Source organism: Nuphar pumila, chromosome 9, assembly GCF_984573655.1.
Source record: "Nuphar pumila chromosome 9, dmNupPumi1.hap1.1, whole genome shotgun sequence".
Lineage (NCBI taxonomy): Eukaryota > Viridiplantae > Streptophyta > Magnoliopsida > Nymphaeales > Nymphaeaceae > Nuphar > Nuphar pumila.
Window position 1 is genome coordinate 120,871,490 of NC_143257.1, and position 18,533 is coordinate 120,890,022.

An 18,533-nucleotide genomic window follows, 5' to 3' on the forward strand; every position below is an offset into this window, starting at 1 on the left:
GTTGTTGTTGTTGTTGTACAATCTATCACCTTGACAGATGATCTAACAATTTTAAAGCTTAATATGGTTATAATTTTTTGTAACATATAATTGTTATCATACAACAAAGTGTCACTTCTAATTTTATTCATAAATCAAAACGCATGCCTTTTCTTTTTTTATGTATAGGGTAAGGAAAAGTTTTCCATCACCTACTGCAAATTGCAACTCTAGTTGGTAAAATTCTTGAGGTCTCTCTTACCTACGAAGGGGCATACTGAGGTTCGACCTTGCGGTAAGTGATTCCATTCAGGGGTTTTGTGCATGTGATGCGACGTTAGATCGACTTGATGATATTCACAACTAAGTAGCTCTTGCCAAATAAGCCAATCTTTGTTGGGGCAAACGCAACTCTATTTTAGCTCACTCAATTGATCATAACTAGTTATTAATTATCTCTAATACACTGCTTAAACCCATAACAATAGTCACAAAACGGTTTGAGACAAAACTGTCATAAGAGGAAAAGATAAGGTTAGAAAAGTAAATCTCTTCTTTATGAACCCCTGCAGCTCTTCTTACGATGGCGGTCGCGGTCCCATTTAACCCTAAATCACTCCGCCCTATTTCCTTGCGATTCCGGCCTATAGGGTTTCGATCTCCAGCCGGTTTCAGGGTTTTAGGGCCCGGACTCCTCCCTGACAGGTGAATTCCGCATTTTTCCCGGGCTAGGGGTTCCTGCCGGAGATGTGATGGATCGGGGTGGCGAGTCGGGTGGGGGTTCCGGTGAGAGGACGGCGAGAGAGGCGCCTCTCGCCGTCGCCGACTCGCAGGGCGGCGTGAAGAAGAAGGCCGCGGCGTCTCGGAGCTGGATCGTCATGGACTGCACGGGCGAGAGCTCGACCCTCGACGTCGACAAGTACGCGATCATGCACCGCGTGCAGATCCACGCGCGCGACCTCCGGATCCTCGATCCGCTCCTCTCGTACCCCTCGAAGATCCTCGGCAGGGAGCGGGCCATCGTCCTCAATCTGGAGGTGCGAATTTTTCGGTTCTTTTCTCGCATGACTGTTGAATTTAGGTGATCAAGGTTCAAATTCGTTGATTTTGCGGATTTATGAGTGCTATTCGTTCGAATTGTGATCGTTGTTGTTGTTTTATTCTCGGTATCGTATTTCCTGTTGCTGTGATAATTGGTTAGGAGTTTCAATGCCTCCAGGATTGGGCTTATCGTCTTATTTTTCTTTCAATCGAGAATTGGTTGATTCAATTTTTCCGACTCCTTCATAATCTTTGTTAATTTGAGTTCTCTAATTCCGGTTGGTTTTTTGCATGTATTTTCCTTTTTTGGGGTAACTGTGTTTATTATGAAGGTGATTGGTTGCTAATGAATTGTCTTTGTTTTTCGGCCTTCTTTTCATCAGCATATCAAGGCGATAATTACTTCGGAAGAGGTTAGTCTTTGATTCTTTCATCTAAATTGTGATAATTCTTTTATAATTTCTGCTGGGGCTTGTTATTCTGCCCGTTTGGGGCATGTGGTGCTCTCAATTCTTGTTTTCTCCTTCGTACTTAGTTCCCAGCCGCATGCCGTTGCCTATGTTATCTTGGTGGTTATAAACTTCTTCATCATTGATTTTTATTGGTTTATTGTTTGGGAGTAGGTACTGCTTAGAGATCCCACGGAAGACAACGTCATTCCTATTGTTGAGGAGCTACGGAGGCGACTGCCCCCAGTGAATATTGTGCAACCAAATGGGGAGGGAAGAGAGCACATGAACGGGCAACATGACATCGATGCTGACGAAGAAGATGGTTCGTTTTATGGCCCTTCTTTCCCGTTTATTTTACTTTGTTCGTTATTTTATTGCTTGCATGGCCCGAGGTTGGAACACGTGGGTATATCTTTTCCGTGATTACTTTATTTTATTTGTTTATTCTCAATACTTTAGTAACCTTTACTAAATAAATAACATGGTTATTGTTGTCTTTGCCTATTCATTCTTATTTTCGAGTTTTGTTTAACCTTTCTGTTTTCCGCGCTTTCTGTCTGCTTCTTTTGCCCCCTCAATTTGACCCCATTTTGACCTATTGATGGATTCAATTATAGTGGAAATAAATGTGGATGTTGTTTTATGTGAGGCATAGTTTTGTAATTGTTGCAATTTTGATGTTTGAAGTGTTATTTTCTTTTAGTATAAAAAATTTTCCATTCTGCGCATCTAACAGTTTTGGATCCTGAGATGTAGAATCTCCATTCGAATTCCGAGCTTTAGAAGTTGCTTTAGAGGGCATCTGCAGCTTCCTTGATGCACGCACAACAGAACTGGAAACAGTTGCTTATCCTGCTTTAGATGAGCTTACATCCAAGGTTTGTGGATCTTTCTGTTGAGTTTTACTTGTAGTTATTATTATTTCTAGCTTGTGAAATTAATGGGGATTTCTTATATGTTTCCCTTTCTGCACCTGTACATTTTTTTTTCAGAGTTTTGTTATATGTGTGCTTGAAATACTATTTTCAAATTTCACGATCCTGGTTAAAAAGAAAGATATATCACTTTATGCTTTGATTTTGTTGAATATGGGCTATTGCATGTTGGAAAAATGTACCATTGAGCTTCGATGCCCCCACCTTTTCCCCTCCAGTGGCAAGCACCCTTATTGACCCACATCAGAGAATTTAAACCTTTTAGGTCTGAAAGGGGGGCCTCTTAATTGTCGCAAACTCTCAACCAATTTCCCCCGCCTACCATATGCAGGAGAAACTGTTTAATTCTGTCTTAATGAAGAAGTCCTGTACTGAGTTCTTGGTCTTTTATTGGCATCCTGGAAATCAAAGGGTTTTCATTTTATGCAGATTAGCAGCCGGAACTTGGATCGTGTGAGGAAGTTGAAGAGTGCTATGACAAGGTTGACTGCTCGTGTTCAAAAGGTTTCTTCCCTTTCTCAATGGCTGATTGAACAAATATTTTGTTCATAGGCCTTTCAGTTATTGGGTTTTGCATGATCAATAGAAGAGTTTGGAAAGTTTTTGAATATCATTTTCTCCTTTCCTTTTTAGTGCAGCTGAGGCGTCCAATAAGTGGACAAACAGATATGAACTGTTTTTAGTCCAAGCTGCTTAACTCATGAACTATAGCCAACTTTTCAATCTGACTATACACAGACATGCTTGGTAGGTAAATCTGTCTTTCAGAAAAGAAGCAGAAGTTTCTTTTCTTCTCTCCTGCTATACAGCAAGAAAGTGGTCATTAATTGGGAGCCTAGGATCTCTTCCTTGATGTAGACTGTTGACCAACACATCTCCTAGCCAGTACTTCTGTATGATTCCTTCTTTCACTTCATTGACCAAGTAAGCTGTGTTTTTCCAAACAATCTGATTATCTCAAAAAATGAAAAAGTGATTCAACTGTATGAGATGGGTCATTTTAGCAAGGGAGATGTCAAGCTCCTTCTGAAATGATTTGTGCATTACGATACTTTGAATTTCCTTAAGTCATTGGTGGGTGTCACTGAAGTTGGAATGAGCATATAGAATGTCTATGTGGATTGATATTAGAAATGCATGCTTTGATGCACTTGTCTGTAAAGAAGTCCCCATGGTTTTGTAACCAGATCCCATTGAGTCTCAGTAGGTTGTGTAAAATAACTGAGATCTCTGTGTCAAAACATGTTTCCAGGGACCCCTCTTGTTAGGTATAATGAGGCTATAATTGCAATAAGATTCAAAAATCAAATGCAAATGCTTTCTTTCTTAACCAATAATTTGAGAGTTCTTTTCATGATTTCCCTTGTTAACTTGTTTCATAAGGGTGATAAGTAACGTGTCTTCACATGTGAAATTATCTTTAGTGGTGGCCGTGTTTCTTGTCTGTTGCATGTAACCGAAACCTAATGGAAGGACCAAGCTTATCACCTTCTTCTTCAGGATTCCCTTTTGAAATTCACATGAACCGTTTATATAATCAGTATATTGATTTTGACAATGTTGCGTGCCACTTGAATAGACCATTTACAACACGTTGTCACTCTTTTAGCATATTTGATATGGCCACTTTCTTACATTGATTTTAGCTTAGCAAAGAGGAAGACTTGGAAAGAAAATGCTCATTAATTATAAATGAATCTAACTCACATAAATGAAGCTTGTTTGTAAGGGTTAATTTAGTCTACAAAGTACCTTAGTTGCATGTGCTTATGCAATGGGGTAAGCGAACAGTTTTTGATAAAGAATAAAAGATTAACGTTCCTCTACTGTCTCATAGACAGCTGCATGCATATCTCATTGGGGGTTGCTGTGGTAGGATAGATTCAAAATATGACTAAGCAGTTTGGAAAGGACTCATTTAAGCACAAAAATGTGGTTATATGGTAAATAATCTGATATGCTGTTGCAATCTTGAGGTTACATGATGGCAAGCATAGTGTGTGTTTCAACCTATGTCACCTGGGTACGAGTGCGGGTGTGGGTACGGGTACGGAGAGTATGACACGGCAATTCTAAAAAATGTGGGTATGGGAACACAACTATATATATATTAAATATTACATAAATACAAAATAAATTCAAAATAAATTCAAAATAAACTGAATATAATCTAAATATATATGCTATTATCTAAAATATATATTATATACTGAAAATATAAGGTTATAAACTGAAAATATAATTATAAATTATAAATTGAAAACAAACTTGTATGTATGGAGGGTAAAATGGCATGTCCAGATGTCGACGCGTGTCAACAAAGGGACACGCATGTCGATACGGGTACGGAGGGCAAAATGGAGTGTCCATGTGACATAGGTTTCAACATCGTGGATTATTCTTTGGACATATTATGAAGACTACTTAAGTTCAGTTGGGGTAAATTTTGTTGCTACATTATCATTTGTATGTCCAACTATGTCACCTGGACATGGATATACGTTTTACAAACTGTCACATGGCCACTTCACTTAGCATGCATATTCTGTATCGACATGATACGACACTCGGACACTTCATGGACACGACACGTCACAACACTTCACTGGCACCGTCAAACCAGTTTCACACAGTTAACATTGTGTCATTAACTTTATCTATTTTCTTTTATGATCTTATTTACTTATTTCATATTCACTTGAATTCTTTTTCTTTTAAGATTTGTCATCAATTACATTACATTTCAATTCCAATTTACTTTCATTATTTGATGTTCCTAATTATAACGATTTTGGAATTGTTGTTTTATGCATACACACATACGTACATACATGTGTTTGTACAGTTGTGTCCCCATGTCCTAATTATTGGAAATTATCGAATCATACCAAGTGAATCTGCATCATGTCCTGCTTCTGCATTCATATCTATGTGACATAGGTTAGAAACAAGTGCAAGGTGTTAGATAATTGAGGTTGTGTTTGTGTGTGCCTGTAAGTGTGGACACAGATATACATAACAAAAGGTAAAAGATTTGTTAACGTTGAACTACAAAACAAAGGGTGTCAAACTACTATAGTAATGTATGAGAATAAATAAAATATTAGTGCTCCATTTCATGATTCTTTTCTATAATAGAGAACTATGGACATATGGCTCTGCATGAAGTCATCAAGATGCTTCTTTGTTTAAAAATTTATAAGCAACGATGAAAAGCATGTTTCAAACTTTAAATCCAAAAGAGGCTAAAGCTAAATTTAGAAGAGAACTTGAACACTTGATGAGCTGAAAATTGGAGCCTCTGGAAGAGTCAGTGTTGGTGTCATCAAATGTTGGACACTAACGCGGCTAACTGTAAGGGCATCCAGGCAACATAAGTTCCAATATCTAAATTAACGAAATGCTTATGAAACACATATTAAGAAATCATGATGTCATTTAAATGAGGCTATGATGTAGAGTAGGCTCTTCTTGGTCCTTAGCTGCAAGTTCATCACAAATTAGGTGCCATACTCTAAGAACCCACTTTCTTGATAGTCACATCACATATTCATCCTTTGTGGACACTTTAAATAAAATGTCTGTTCTCAATGATCAATCTGTCTTTTAATCCCTCATGTCAAACAATGTACAGTAATTTTAAATGCATCTGCTCTCTCTCTCTCTCTCTGTATTGGGCTAAATAAATCTCTTTCTTCAGGGATTTAAATGAATTAAGCATCCAGGTCACTAAAGTTGAGCTCATTACCAAGATTTGCCTCGATATGGCTTTTGAGTTTCAGGATTGATTCATCCTGTCTATCGGTCATCTGGGAATTGGTTGAATTTGTTGTGCACTGTTTGCTGTGCTGGTTATTTACTCACAAAGTGGCTTGGCCTTTTGTCTGTTAAGAACTTTTTGGGATACGTCATTTAGTGGCTGCTTTCAAGTTGGGAATAGTGGGAAGGAATGCTCATCAACTCTTTGGTGTTCATGACCTGAGACAATGTGGCTAGAAGCTTAAGTAGAAGCATATGAGATCTCCAGTTAATTTGATGGATGGACAGGACAATTGTGGTTCCATTTGATGCTTTAAGATTACAGAGTTTCAAATTTTCACTTATTTGAGGTTTGTTGAGTAGTCCATGCTTTATCATCAAGAGCCCGGAGTCTGAGTCTCTCTAGTCAAACATGAAGGGTGTTTAAGATAAACTTTCAAGAGTTAACTTGGTTAAACTGTTGACGAATTTTTCCTGTGATTCTGATGCACAATGTGTAAATTGCATTTCAGAGTTGGTTTACTGTTTGCTTCAATTAACAGATTTTTTCTAAGGTGATTAATAGTTCAAGTGGTGCTGGTTTTGACATTCATTATTATGCTAAGTAGTAGCTTTCGTGCTTCCATTTCTAGTTCTTTTAGCTGTGAACTTTCTCCACTTGCAAACTGCTCTCTCTTATCCATATATTATTCATTCACAGGTCAGGGATGAGCTTGAACAACTTTTGGATGACGACGACGATATGGCAGATCTATATTTGACAAGAAAATCAGCTGGTGCATCTTCCCCTGTCAGTGGCTGTGGTGCACCCAACTGGTTTCCTGCTTCTCCCACAATTGCTTCGAAGATATCCAGAGCTAGTCGAGCTAGTGCTGCAACAGTTCATGGGAATGAAAATGATATTGAGGAGCTTGAAATGTTACTGGAGGTCATAATTTGTTAATTGTTACCTATTAACATTTTCTTGAAAATGAAATCGAGCTCTACCTGAACTACGTTTATTCTTGCAGGCATACTTTATGCAGATTGATGGCACACTGAACAGACTTACCACGGTGAGCATTACTCTTGTAATTAATTTCATACAAGTTGTTCTATATAGAAACCAATATGTTTCCCTGAATGTGTCCGTGCACACATGCATGCATGTGTGTTGGGTGAACAATGTGGTTTAGGTATTGTTCCTTCACTTTTTGGTGCTTTCCAACCATCAGGAAGCTGGAAAACAGCAAGGGGGTAGTTGTTAAAACATATGTAATAATACATCTATATATATATAAATATAGATGTATATTCACCATAATACCCGATAGGGGTATTATGGTCATTTCACAAGTACCCAATAGGGGTACTTGTTTTATTTCTTTTATTTTGCTGATTTTTATTTTTATTTTTTTATTTTTTAAAATGTATTTTGGATACCGAAAAGGGGCCCCACAATGGAGTCGTTGGGGCCCCCAACGGTCACAATTGTGACCGTTGGGGGCTCCCAACGACTCTATTGGGAGCCCCTTTGGTCTCCTTTTCTTATAAATAGGGGGAACCCCCCTTGTATGTTGTATTGCTCTTGAGAGCTCCTCTTCAATAATAGTGATATTATTTTTCATGTGTGTAGCCTTTTTATAAGGCCTTTCGTATATCCCTTAGTGGATTTCCTCTCTTATGCTTGTTGCATTTGTCCGTGTGGGACATAGTGAATGCTTTAGCATTATTGGATTCTTCCGCATATTTCATTACATGGTATCAGAGCCATACGATCTTCTAAGGTAAAATCGTGTATCTCTCTACTTCTTCTTTTTTTTTCTCTCTCACCTCCATTTTGTAGCAATGGAAGTCAAGATCGATCTATCATTCAAGCTCAATGGGAAAAATTACATGATGTGGGCATCCGCAATGGAGAATAATCTCAAAGGGAAGAAGCTTTGGGGTTATGTAATGGGGACCATTCCGAAACCCCAACTTAAGCTCACAAAGATGGAAGAAGATCAAGACAAAGCATTTGAAGGCGATGCTCGTCTCAAGGCTATTGAAGATTATCATCATCAAATGGAAGATTGGGAGAGTAACCATGCAAAAATCCTAGCATGGTTTATGAATAATGTTGAACTTAAGGTATGTGCAAATATTGCAAAATTCCGCCGGGCAAATGAAGCTTGGTTTTTTATGAAGGGTATGTTTACCCAAAAGGATCTTGCAAGAGCTTATTTTTTGCAAGAAAAAGTAAGAACCACAAAACAAGGTGACATGAGCATACAAGACTATTATAGTGCTCTAAATCCTTTGTGGGATGAATTGGCTCTTTTAGAGCCTAAATGGGTGTCTATGGAGGATGTGGTTCTAAGACAAAAACAAATGGAACAAGATAGATTGTTTCAATTTTTATTTGGGCTTCGTCCCGAATTTGAACAAGTTAGATCCTCACTTCTCCATAGATCCACGTTTCCTCCCTTAGAAGAGGCTATTGTCGAGATTACTCAAGAAGAGACTAGGCATAATATGGGTAAAAGCATTGATGAAGTTCTTGCCGTATCTAAACCCGGCAATCATGTCAAAACATACAAACCACCTCATTTTGGTAAGCAAGGGAGTGGTGGAAGAAAAATGATTATATGTCATCATTGTTATGAGCCGGGGCATATTAAACCCGTTTGCCCAAAGCTAAATGGAGCATTCAAGCCAAAGGTGGCTTCCGTTGAAGAATCATCCACCAAAGAAGATGACGGCAAGAACGGGGATCTCAAAGATACTCTTGGACAAATTTCCTTGGCTCTCCAACAAATTCTAAAGGCTACTTCTTCTACCTCTGGTGCCGCAATTGCCTCATCATCACCTCCCGGTACGTACTCTTGGATTTTAGATTCCGGAGCTTCTTTTCACATGACCCCTCATGAAAATGCATTAACCAATATGCACACCAATTCAAAAATGTCTTGTGTCTCTACGATCGATGGAACTTTTCTCAAAATTAATGGTGTTGGAACTCTTGATTCTAAAAATGTTCAAAATTTCCTTGTTCCAAAAGTTAGAATAGTTCCAAAATTAAATCTTAACCTCTTTTCCGTTTCTCAAATAGCCGACCATGGATGTGAAATATCTTTCTCATCCCAAGGGTGCTTTGTGCAGGATCTCCGGTTCGGGAAGCGGATTGGGCAAGGCCATAGGAAGGGAGACCTTTATTTTATGGATAATTTAATGCTTCCAAATACCTCATTTTGTACTTATGTCCAAGACAAAAATATTGAAACTTGGCATAAAAGGCTTGGACATCCAAGTTACTCTAAAATGTATCTTTTTCCTTTTGGACACAAGTTTTGTAAAGAAAAAGATATCAATTGCAAAGATTGCATTTTTGGCAAAATGAAGTCTACTCCTTTTCCTATTAGATCCTTTGTGACAACAAGACCTTTTGAATTGGTGCATTCCGATGTTTGGGGGCCATCTTCGGTTCTTTCTAAAGGTGGTTATTCGTATTATGTTACTTTTATTGATGATTATACTAGATATGTATGAATTTATTTTCTTAACTTTAAATCAGAAGTTTTTAACTTCTTTAAAGAATTCCATGCAAAAGTTCAAAATCAATTTCAAAGTCAAATATCCATTCTTAGATCCGATTCGGGTGGAGAGTACTTATCAAATGATTTTCAATCATATCTAAAACAACATGACATTTGTCATCAAAAATCTTGCCCAAGAACTCCTCAACAAAACGGTCTAGCGGAAAGAAAACATAGGCATATTTTGGAAACCACTAGATCCTTACTCATTTCTAAAAATATTCCTAAAAATTTTTGGGCCGAAGCCGTGTTAACCTCCACCTATTTAATCAATAGGATGCCATCTTCAAAATTGAACAATATCTCTCCTTATGAAAAACTTTTTAATATGACACCCGACTACAATCGTCTTCGAATTTTTGGGTGTAAATGCTTTGTTCTTTTACATAAAAGAGATAAATTGTCACCTAAAGCAATAGAATGTGTATTTTTAGGATATGGTGAAAATAAAAAAGGCTATAGATGCTTTGATCATAAAAACAATAAGTTATTTGTCTCCAAAGATGTAACCTTTTTAGAAGATGAAAATGGATTTGACATATTGGAAAAATCAAATGAAATTGATTATATGTTTATCAATGATCTTTTAGAAGATTCAAATGATGACTCTTTGAGTCATCCGGAGGTTTTAGAAAATACTCATGATAATGATGTATCACCAACTAATGGTGACAATCTCCAAGTATACACTCGGTGTGAGGAAGCCCAACCTATTAGTGCTTTAGAAAAATTCTTGCGGCTTAATGAACCCCTAGAAGAGACCTCCCTTAGGCATTCTTCTAGAGAATCAATTCCACCTAATAGGTTTGTCTCATATGAAACTCTCTCACCTAAATATAGAGCTTGTCTAATAGCCTTGCATTCTTACTATGAACCTTCCCATTATAATCAAGCAAAAAGTATACCTCATTGGGTTGAAGCAATGGAAGTTGAACTAGATGCTTTAAATAAAGCTAAAACTTGGGAAATAGTTCACCTTCCTCCAAATAAGAAAGCTATAGGATGTTGATGGGTCTACAAAGTCAAAACAAAAAGTGATGGTTCCCTAGAGCGTTATAAAGCTAGATTAGTTGCTAGGGGATACTCACAAGAGTATGGCATCGATTATGAGGAGACTTTTGCTCCCGTGGCTCGCATGACAAGCGTTAGAACTTTAATTGCGGTAGCATCATCTAAGAAATGGCCTATATTCCAATTAGATGTTAAAAATGCCTTTCTTAATGGTCAGTTGAATGTAGAAGTATATATGGACCCTCCGTCGGGAATCAGTGTTAACCAAGGTCAAACCCTTCGGTTATTAAAAGCTTTATATGGTCTTAAACAGGCCCCTAAGGCTTGGTATGATAGATTTAGTGCTATCACGTTACAATTGGGATTTCGCTCATGTTATACTGACACTGCTCTTTTTGTTAAACGTGCAGGTAATAGTATCATCATCCTTCTGCTTTATGTTGATGATATGATCATCACTAGATATGTCTGATCTGGGTTTTCTCAGGTACTTTCTTGGTATAGAAGTTGCATACTCTCCTCGAGGGTATATATTGTCACAGATGAAGCTTGCTGCAGACATATGTTTCAAATCTGGGATTTCAGATGATAAAAAGGTGGAGACTCCCGAGGTTATCAATGCTAAACTACGACTGGAGGATGGAGTTCTGCTGGATGATCCTACGCCCTACAGGCAACTCATAGGCTCCCTCACCTATCTGATTATCACCAGGCCGGATATTGCTCATGTTGTGCACTCTGCAAGCCAATTTCAGCATGCTCCTACATCTGTGTATATGAGTGTTGTGCTCCGGATCATTCGATATATTAAAAATACTTTGACTAAAGGGCTATTCCTATCCTCAATCTCTTCCTTAGATTTACTAGCTTATACTGATGCTGACTGGGGAGGAAACCCAAATGATCGAATCTCAACTACTGGCTTTTGTGTTTTCCTAGGAGATTCGCTAATTGCTTGGAGGTGCAAGAAACAACAGAAAGTCTCATTGTCTTCTACTGAAGCAGAATGCAGGGCTATGGCAACTACTATAATGGAGCTGGTGTGGCTTCGAAGTATTCTTCAAGATATGGGAGTCGAAATTACCGGGGCTTCGAAGCTTTGTTGCGACAACAAAAGTGTCATCTACATTGCCAGCAACCACACTTTCCATGAAAGGACTAAACATATTGAAATGGACTGTCATTATGTACGTGATGAATATCTTCGTGGGACAGTTACACTGCCATATGTCACTTCAGAATATCAACTTGCAGATTTCTTCACCAAAGCCCTGCCTGCTCCTCGCTTCTTGTTCCTCCTTGGCAAACTTTCGGTCATTCCCCCCGTAAAGTTTGAGGGGGGGTGTTAAAACATATGTAATAATACATCTATATATATATATAAATATAGATGTATATTCACCATAATACCCGATAGGGGTATTATGGTCATTTCACAAGTACCCAATAGGGGTACTTGTTTTATTTCTTTTATTTTGCTGATTTTTATTTTTGTTTTTTTATTTTTTAAAATGTATTTTGGATACCGAAAAGGGGCCCCACAATGGAGTCGTTGGGGCCCCCAACTGTCACAATTGTGACCGTTGGGGGCTCCCAACGACTCTATTGGGAGCCCCTTTGGTCTCCTTTTCTTATAAATAGGGGGAACCCCCCTTGTATGTTGTATTGCTCTTGAGAGCTCCTCTTCAATAATAGTGATATTATTTTTCATGTGTGTAGCCTTTTTATAAGGCCTTTCGTATATCCCTTAGTGGATTTCCTCTCTTATGCTTGTTGCATTTGTCCGTGTGGGACACAGTGAATGCTTTAGCATTCTTGGATTCTTCCGCATATTTCATTACAGTAGTTCCATCCATCATGATGGAAGAGGGGATGTTGCTCATCTTTTTCCATTCCTTAAGGGCTGTTTGCGTCGCAAGGAAGAGGTCTCCGCGACACCTCTTCTGCTGAAACAGAATCAGATCTCCCGCTCCCCCCCCCCCCCCCCACACACACACACACTGGAAAGGTTTCCTCGGAAAAGGGGTGGTCCCCGTTGAAAACAGGACTCCCTTTCCTCAAAGGAAAGGGAGCCCCATGTTTGCGTTGCTGCAGTGTGGCCCGCGGAAACACATGGGTTCCTGTGCATTTCAGGGTTTCTGCGACATGCAAACACCCCCTAAATTTTGACAGTTTTTTTCGACTTTCACTGCAATTTTTTTTTTCCTGAAACAATCACAGCAGTATTCTCAAAGATGATAAAACTTAGCTTTTTGTAAGAAATGCTTTGCTTAGTAATGCAATGCAATCATTCAGAACCTTGCTAAGTTTTCACATGATTTTTCTTTCGGTCTACTTCCTCCATTTTCTTCTAAAACTTCTTTGTTATGGGAGCCAATTTTAGGTTAGTAAATCGTTAAAGAGTTATGGAATGAATTAATAATGGCAGATTGATTATTGGTATACTGGGAGTGAATTTGTGATAGTTGTCAAAACACCTTTCGGCTTGTTATATATCATCCATAGGGTTGCACGAAAGGCAATCCTGAAAGTGGTAGTTTAGCATTGTGAGAGCGTGAAATTTGTTGCATCTTAAAATTGTAACAATGGTATCAGAGTTTGAAGCTATGTTTGATAATTTTGTATCTCAAATCTGATCAAGGTTTTTGAAGTTGGTCTGCACTAGATGTGATGTCCCAGACCCTCAGATCTGCCATCCTCAATATGCCCCAGATTGATGGTTTTAAGTTTGTTCCTTCTCAATTGGGTTTGAGATATACTGATATGTGATGGGAGGATTTGGGTTCCTTGGGTCTCTTAACCATGGTGCTTTAAGATCTAAGATAATCAAATTTAGCCAGTTGTTAGTTTTTAAGTACACAGTGTTAATAATCTTCTAGGTTTAGATCTAATAAACCACTAATCTTGTTGAATTTGGGGGATCACGTGTTTCTCTTATTTGGTTTTAGAGATGAATAAAACAGATAATCTCAAAGAGTTTTAGTTAGATAAGAGAACCCGACTGACTAGTACTTCACTAGGTTAAGTCTGAAACACCTCCATGCATATGGGTACCTCCCTAATGTTGTGTAGATTTGGCATGGATACCGTTTAAGATGCTCTGCGAACTTTATTTCTAATATGGAGTCTATAATGTGAATTAATGAATGCTGGTGGAAGTTTCATATATAAGTGGTATGTGCTTTTCCTTTCCATCTTAAGTGATCTTTATGACAAGTGATACCTCTTGTGGCAATGAAGTGAATTTCCTGACAAACAGATGAGGTACAGCCACATGAGACTGAGCAACAAACCGTGACCACAAAGAAGGACTCAAGGTAATCTTGGAATTTAGTGAAGGGATTCTTGGACACGGAAAAGATGCCATTACTGCTCATGAAATGGCTTGCCAATTTTGGGATGTGAATCATTTTCTCTTGATCATTATCGTTCTTGGATTTTGAGACCTGGAGTGTAATAGTTTATGAGCTGATAAATCTGCAGCCCACAAGTGATCCAATGAACAACTGGGGTATTTTAGCCCCCGGTCCCTGGTTTTTGCTTCAGTAGCTTGCACAGAGTCTGGAGAGCCAGTTCTGTACTGGCTAGCAAAACGATAGAATCCTTTGCACACTAGGTGGTTGGTGAAAGAAAAAGAGGGATGGGAGGGGGGGTTATCTTGTAGCCCACTGAGATAAAGAAACATATTGTATATGAGAAGTGAGCAATCTGCAGTAAGATCTCTCTGCTCTTTAAATGAGAAGTGAGCAATCTGCAGTAAGATCTCTCTGCTCTTTAAAATTGTTCAGATGCATAAGCACAAAATCTGACTTTCCAACTTTAGAGCTTGGGATATTTGACAGTAAGCTGGGAAGGGCAGAAGCTTGCTAGAAAATAAATTCTTGCTAAATAAGGAGCAGTGAGTTTTGTTCCATTCAGCTTCCATGAACGACTCTATGTAATATGTGTTTCCATGGGGCGTGTTATATTTTGACTTCTTTTACAGAAAAGAAAGCAAATCCTTGTACTGATATGTAGTAAACTGATATATCATTGATACATAGCTCCACATCAGTTCTGACAAGCATTTTTTTTGTAATCTGTCCCAGCTGCGTGAATACATTGATGACACTGAGGACTACATCAACATCCAGGTAATTGGCTGCCCCCTTTCATCACAGTTGTTGCCCTGATCCATACTACATTTCCATACTAAACCATCTCTTTTGCCATGTTTTCCAGCTCGATAATCATCGGAACCAGCTGATTCAGGTGATTGCTTGAAATACCTCTTATTTGATACTGAGTCACACTAAAATATTACTATCTTGATATTTCCACGATCTCTGTGTTGTATATTTTTATTCCATGACATATGGGTATGAGTGCTGTTATGTGGGCCAACAGAAGTATTGGCCGTTTAAACATGATTGTTTTCCCATATCTGGTTCTGTGCTATGTCACATAGATGCAGGCGTAAATGCGGGTATGGGTGTGGATGCGGCGATGCGACACTCTAAAAAAACTTGGGTGCGGGGTGCGGATAATTTTTAACATTTTTACATTAACACTACGTGTATGTGTGTGCATTTATGTATTATATATATATATATATATATATATAATATAGATAAAAATGGACTTGATTAGGGTTAACTGAATCTACTTTTGGATAGAAATGGACCTCAATGTGGTTGACTTCACCTAACACAAAGGAAGCTGTGTCCAAGTGTCGCACCTGCCTGTGTACGGGTGCGACGCCGGTGCCCTGTTAGAAGAGTCCGTGCTACATAAATTCTATGGATTTGTAGCAGTAGAGAACATTAAAATATGATGAGAAGAGTAAAAAATATATTTGTAGTAATGTATCTCAAATTATATATAGCAAAGTTACCGGAAGTGCCATAGGGAGTGGGGAAACGCGTTTCGTAAGCGCAAAAAAAAAATTGGGAAGCACACTTCCCAATTTAGGGAAAGCTCGCTTCTCCTTCGTTTTTCCCTTTTTTTCATTTTTTTTGTATTTTTATTTTTACTTTTTTTTTCTCCTTTTTTGCTTCCCCCTCTCTTCCTAGGTCGCTTTTGGTTCGCTTCTTAGGTTGCTTCCGGTTCGCTTCCTAGGTCTCTTCCGAGACGATTCCTGGTTCACTTCTAAGTTATCCCACTCTTCCCGCTTTCTAAAATTTTGAAAGTGCATCGCTTTCCGCTTTCGCTTCCCGCTCCCGCTTTCTCGACTGGCAACTCTGATATATAGTGTGCCTATCATGGCAGCTCCTAGACGCAAGGAGCTTGGCACCTAGAGCTGCCAGCTAGACAATGGTTAGCACTGGCCATTTTGAATTATCCATGTCATATGGATTTTGTATAAAGAAATGTCTGTTACTGAAGCTCATTAATTTTGTTGATTTGCATTTGCTTTGATGGCTCTGTTTATATGCATGATTCACATTAAATGATTACTGTGGAAAGAGATATTCTCAAACCATGTTATTTTAATGACAGCTGGAGCTCTTCTTAAGTTCCGGTACGGTTTGCCTTTCTATATATTCATTGGTTGCTGGAATTTTCGGTATGAATATTCCCTATACGTGGAATGATGATCATGGATACGTGTTTAAATGGGTAAGTCATGTTGTAAGATTAATTTTATAAATCAGTTGGTTCTGTCCATGAAGAAATCTATCTAACCATTTCTCTGTTGCTTTTATAGGTGGTTATCCTTTCTGGGGTAGGTTGTTTGTTGCTATTCTCCATCATCATCTCCTATGCTCGATACAAAGGTCTAGTTGGAAGTTGACGTGAAAGTGCCTCCTGCTCTAGTGGAATTATACCCAGCTTTGTGGCATAGAAAAGCTGTGTTCTTTATGCAGCATGTGCTGCTGTAACTCTATCTCAAGCATGAAGCCCTCCACCAACTGTTTATCACTCATCAATAAAGTACTCTTATTATCTACAAGAAAAATCCGATGCTGCTTCTTCCGTGGTTGCCTTCGTTTCAGTTCAACCACATAACAGGAGTTGGAGTACAGTTTTATTGAGGGTTTGCTCAAACTCAGAGGACCATGGTAGCCGACCAATCCGAGGTACTAAGCACCAATGAGATGGCGGTATGCTTGCCCATTGTTCTCTTCATTATTTTTTTTTCTTCCATAATTCTTAGTTTCTGAGCTTTATGCTTCTGAGCAATTCAATGTTAAAGAAATGCGTATCCTATAGAAACATATATCATATACGAAACTAAGAATAAAGACTTGCTGAGTGAAACAAGTCATTCATGGACTACTTTACGTCTTGGTAAAAGCTGTTTCTTTTTCTATTTTCTTACTTCTACTGAATGGTGGAGAAATAATGGCTTACTCTATAAGGTTGAACAGCTTCTTCCGAGCAGAAAATAGCACATAGTAACCGTGTCTTGCACTTTTGTGTGTGACAAAAAAATTACTGTAGACATAGACCCTTATGATGGCTTTGACTTGTGTAATGGAATCAAGTGGATCTTTACTCGTTGGTAACTGAAAAAGGTCATTGGAATCAGAGGAAGAGCAATGAGAATTTCTTGGTCTTTGTCCTACTGCATAAAGAAAATTCATGATTCCATGTCCATGATGCTACCTGATGTTGGGGCTAGTTACCCAATGTGAGGTCTTCTATGCTTAGCATATGACAGGCAGAAGAACCAACATCGTTGAGACCCTCTTTTTTGTCTTTTTCTTTTGTTATAAAATCTTCCCCTATACTAATTTAGTTAACCTGCCCGACTATTTAGGCAGGCAGTCCGTGGGCTTCCCGGCTTGTTGCCCACCTGTATGAGCAACTCGTGTTGGGTTCTTTAAGGGCGTGTTTGATGGTGCGTCGTGCGAGATGCCTTGCCCATCAAACATCGAATGCGGCAAACACCAGTCCACCCCCTCCTCCCCCCTGTTATGCTGGGAACAGGGATGGTGGTAACACTGCTTTAAAAAACCTTGGGTAGAGGGGTGTCTAACCCCAACTCTCTCCTCTTCTTTCTACCCATTTTTCTTTGTTCTTCTTCCTCTCTGATTAGGGCTTTGATTAGGACTTTGAATAAAAAACTTTTAATTAAGATTTTTTATATTTAGCTTGATTAGGCTATTTTATAGATTTGATTAGGTTTTTCTTTGTCTTTTTTTAAATAGGAATTTTCCTTTGATTTTCATTGATTAGGGCTTTGAATCAAATATCTTTAATTAAGGTTTTTTTATTTGATTTTGTTTGATTAAGGCTTTGAATCAAATATATTTAATTAAGACTTTTGATAATTAATTTGATTAGGGCTTTTCTTTTATTTGAATTGGGTTTTTTTCTTTGATTTTTTTTTATTAAGGCTTTGAATCAAAATTTTCTAATTAGGGCTTCTTATAGCTAATTTGATTAGGATTTTTTTTGTATTTGATTAGGGTTGTTTTTCTTTGATTTTCTTCCATTAGGGTTTGAATTAATGCTTTTTATATTTAATTTTATAGTTTATTTATGGGTTTTTTATTTTATAGTTTATAGTTTTTTGGTTTATTTATAATTTATTTTCTTGCATTTTAGGGTTTTATGATTTATTTATGGGTTTTGCATTTGTATATAAAAATATGAATTCTTATTTTTTCTCAAATTACCCAAAATTTAAACAATTTTTGATATTTGGATCCAGTTTGAGATTCATATTCGAGGCTAAAATCCATAATTTGTTGATAAACTTTCATAATTACTTTCAATATGGCACTATTTAAAGCATTTATATGTCAAAAGTATTGATTCTTATTTTTTCTCAAGTTAGTCAAATTTTAAATATTTTTGGTATTTAGATCCAA

The 18,533-nt window shown here is 38.0% G+C and overlaps 1 protein-coding gene across 1 annotated transcript; it reads left to right on the top strand.

Annotated features, from left to right (window-relative positions):
* Positions 1-567: 567 nt before the first annotated feature.
* Positions 568-16,992, top strand: LOC149829124 (magnesium transporter MRS2-I-like). The gene is made up of 11 exons (XM_090017287.1): positions 568-1,016; positions 1,404-1,433; positions 1,644-1,794; positions 2,229-2,350; positions 2,837-2,911; positions 6,867-7,094; positions 7,177-7,221; positions 14,823-14,867; positions 14,956-14,985; positions 16,213-16,332; positions 16,421-16,992. The coding sequence occupies exons 1-11, from the start codon at positions 732-734 to the stop codon at positions 16,505-16,507; spliced, it is 1,218 nt and encodes a 405-aa protein (XP_089873413.1). The 5' UTR covers positions 568-731; the 3' UTR covers positions 16,508-16,992.
* The last annotated feature ends 1,541 nt before the right edge of the window (positions 16,993-18,533 follow it).

Excerpts from the sequence above, each read along its gene's own strand:
- LOC149829124 (XM_090017287.1), top strand. The coding sequence starts at position 732 with ATGGATCGGGGTGGCGAGTCGGGTGGGGGTTCCGGTGAGAGGACGGCG. Across the intron at positions 1,795-2,228 it reads CGATGCTGACGAAGAAGATG|AATCTCCATTCGAATTCCGA; the intron begins GTTCGTTTTATG and ends CCTGAGATGTAG. Across the intron at positions 7,222-14,822 it reads CACTGAACAGACTTACCACG|CTGCGTGAATACATTGATGA; the intron begins GTGAGCATTACT and ends AATCTGTCCCAG.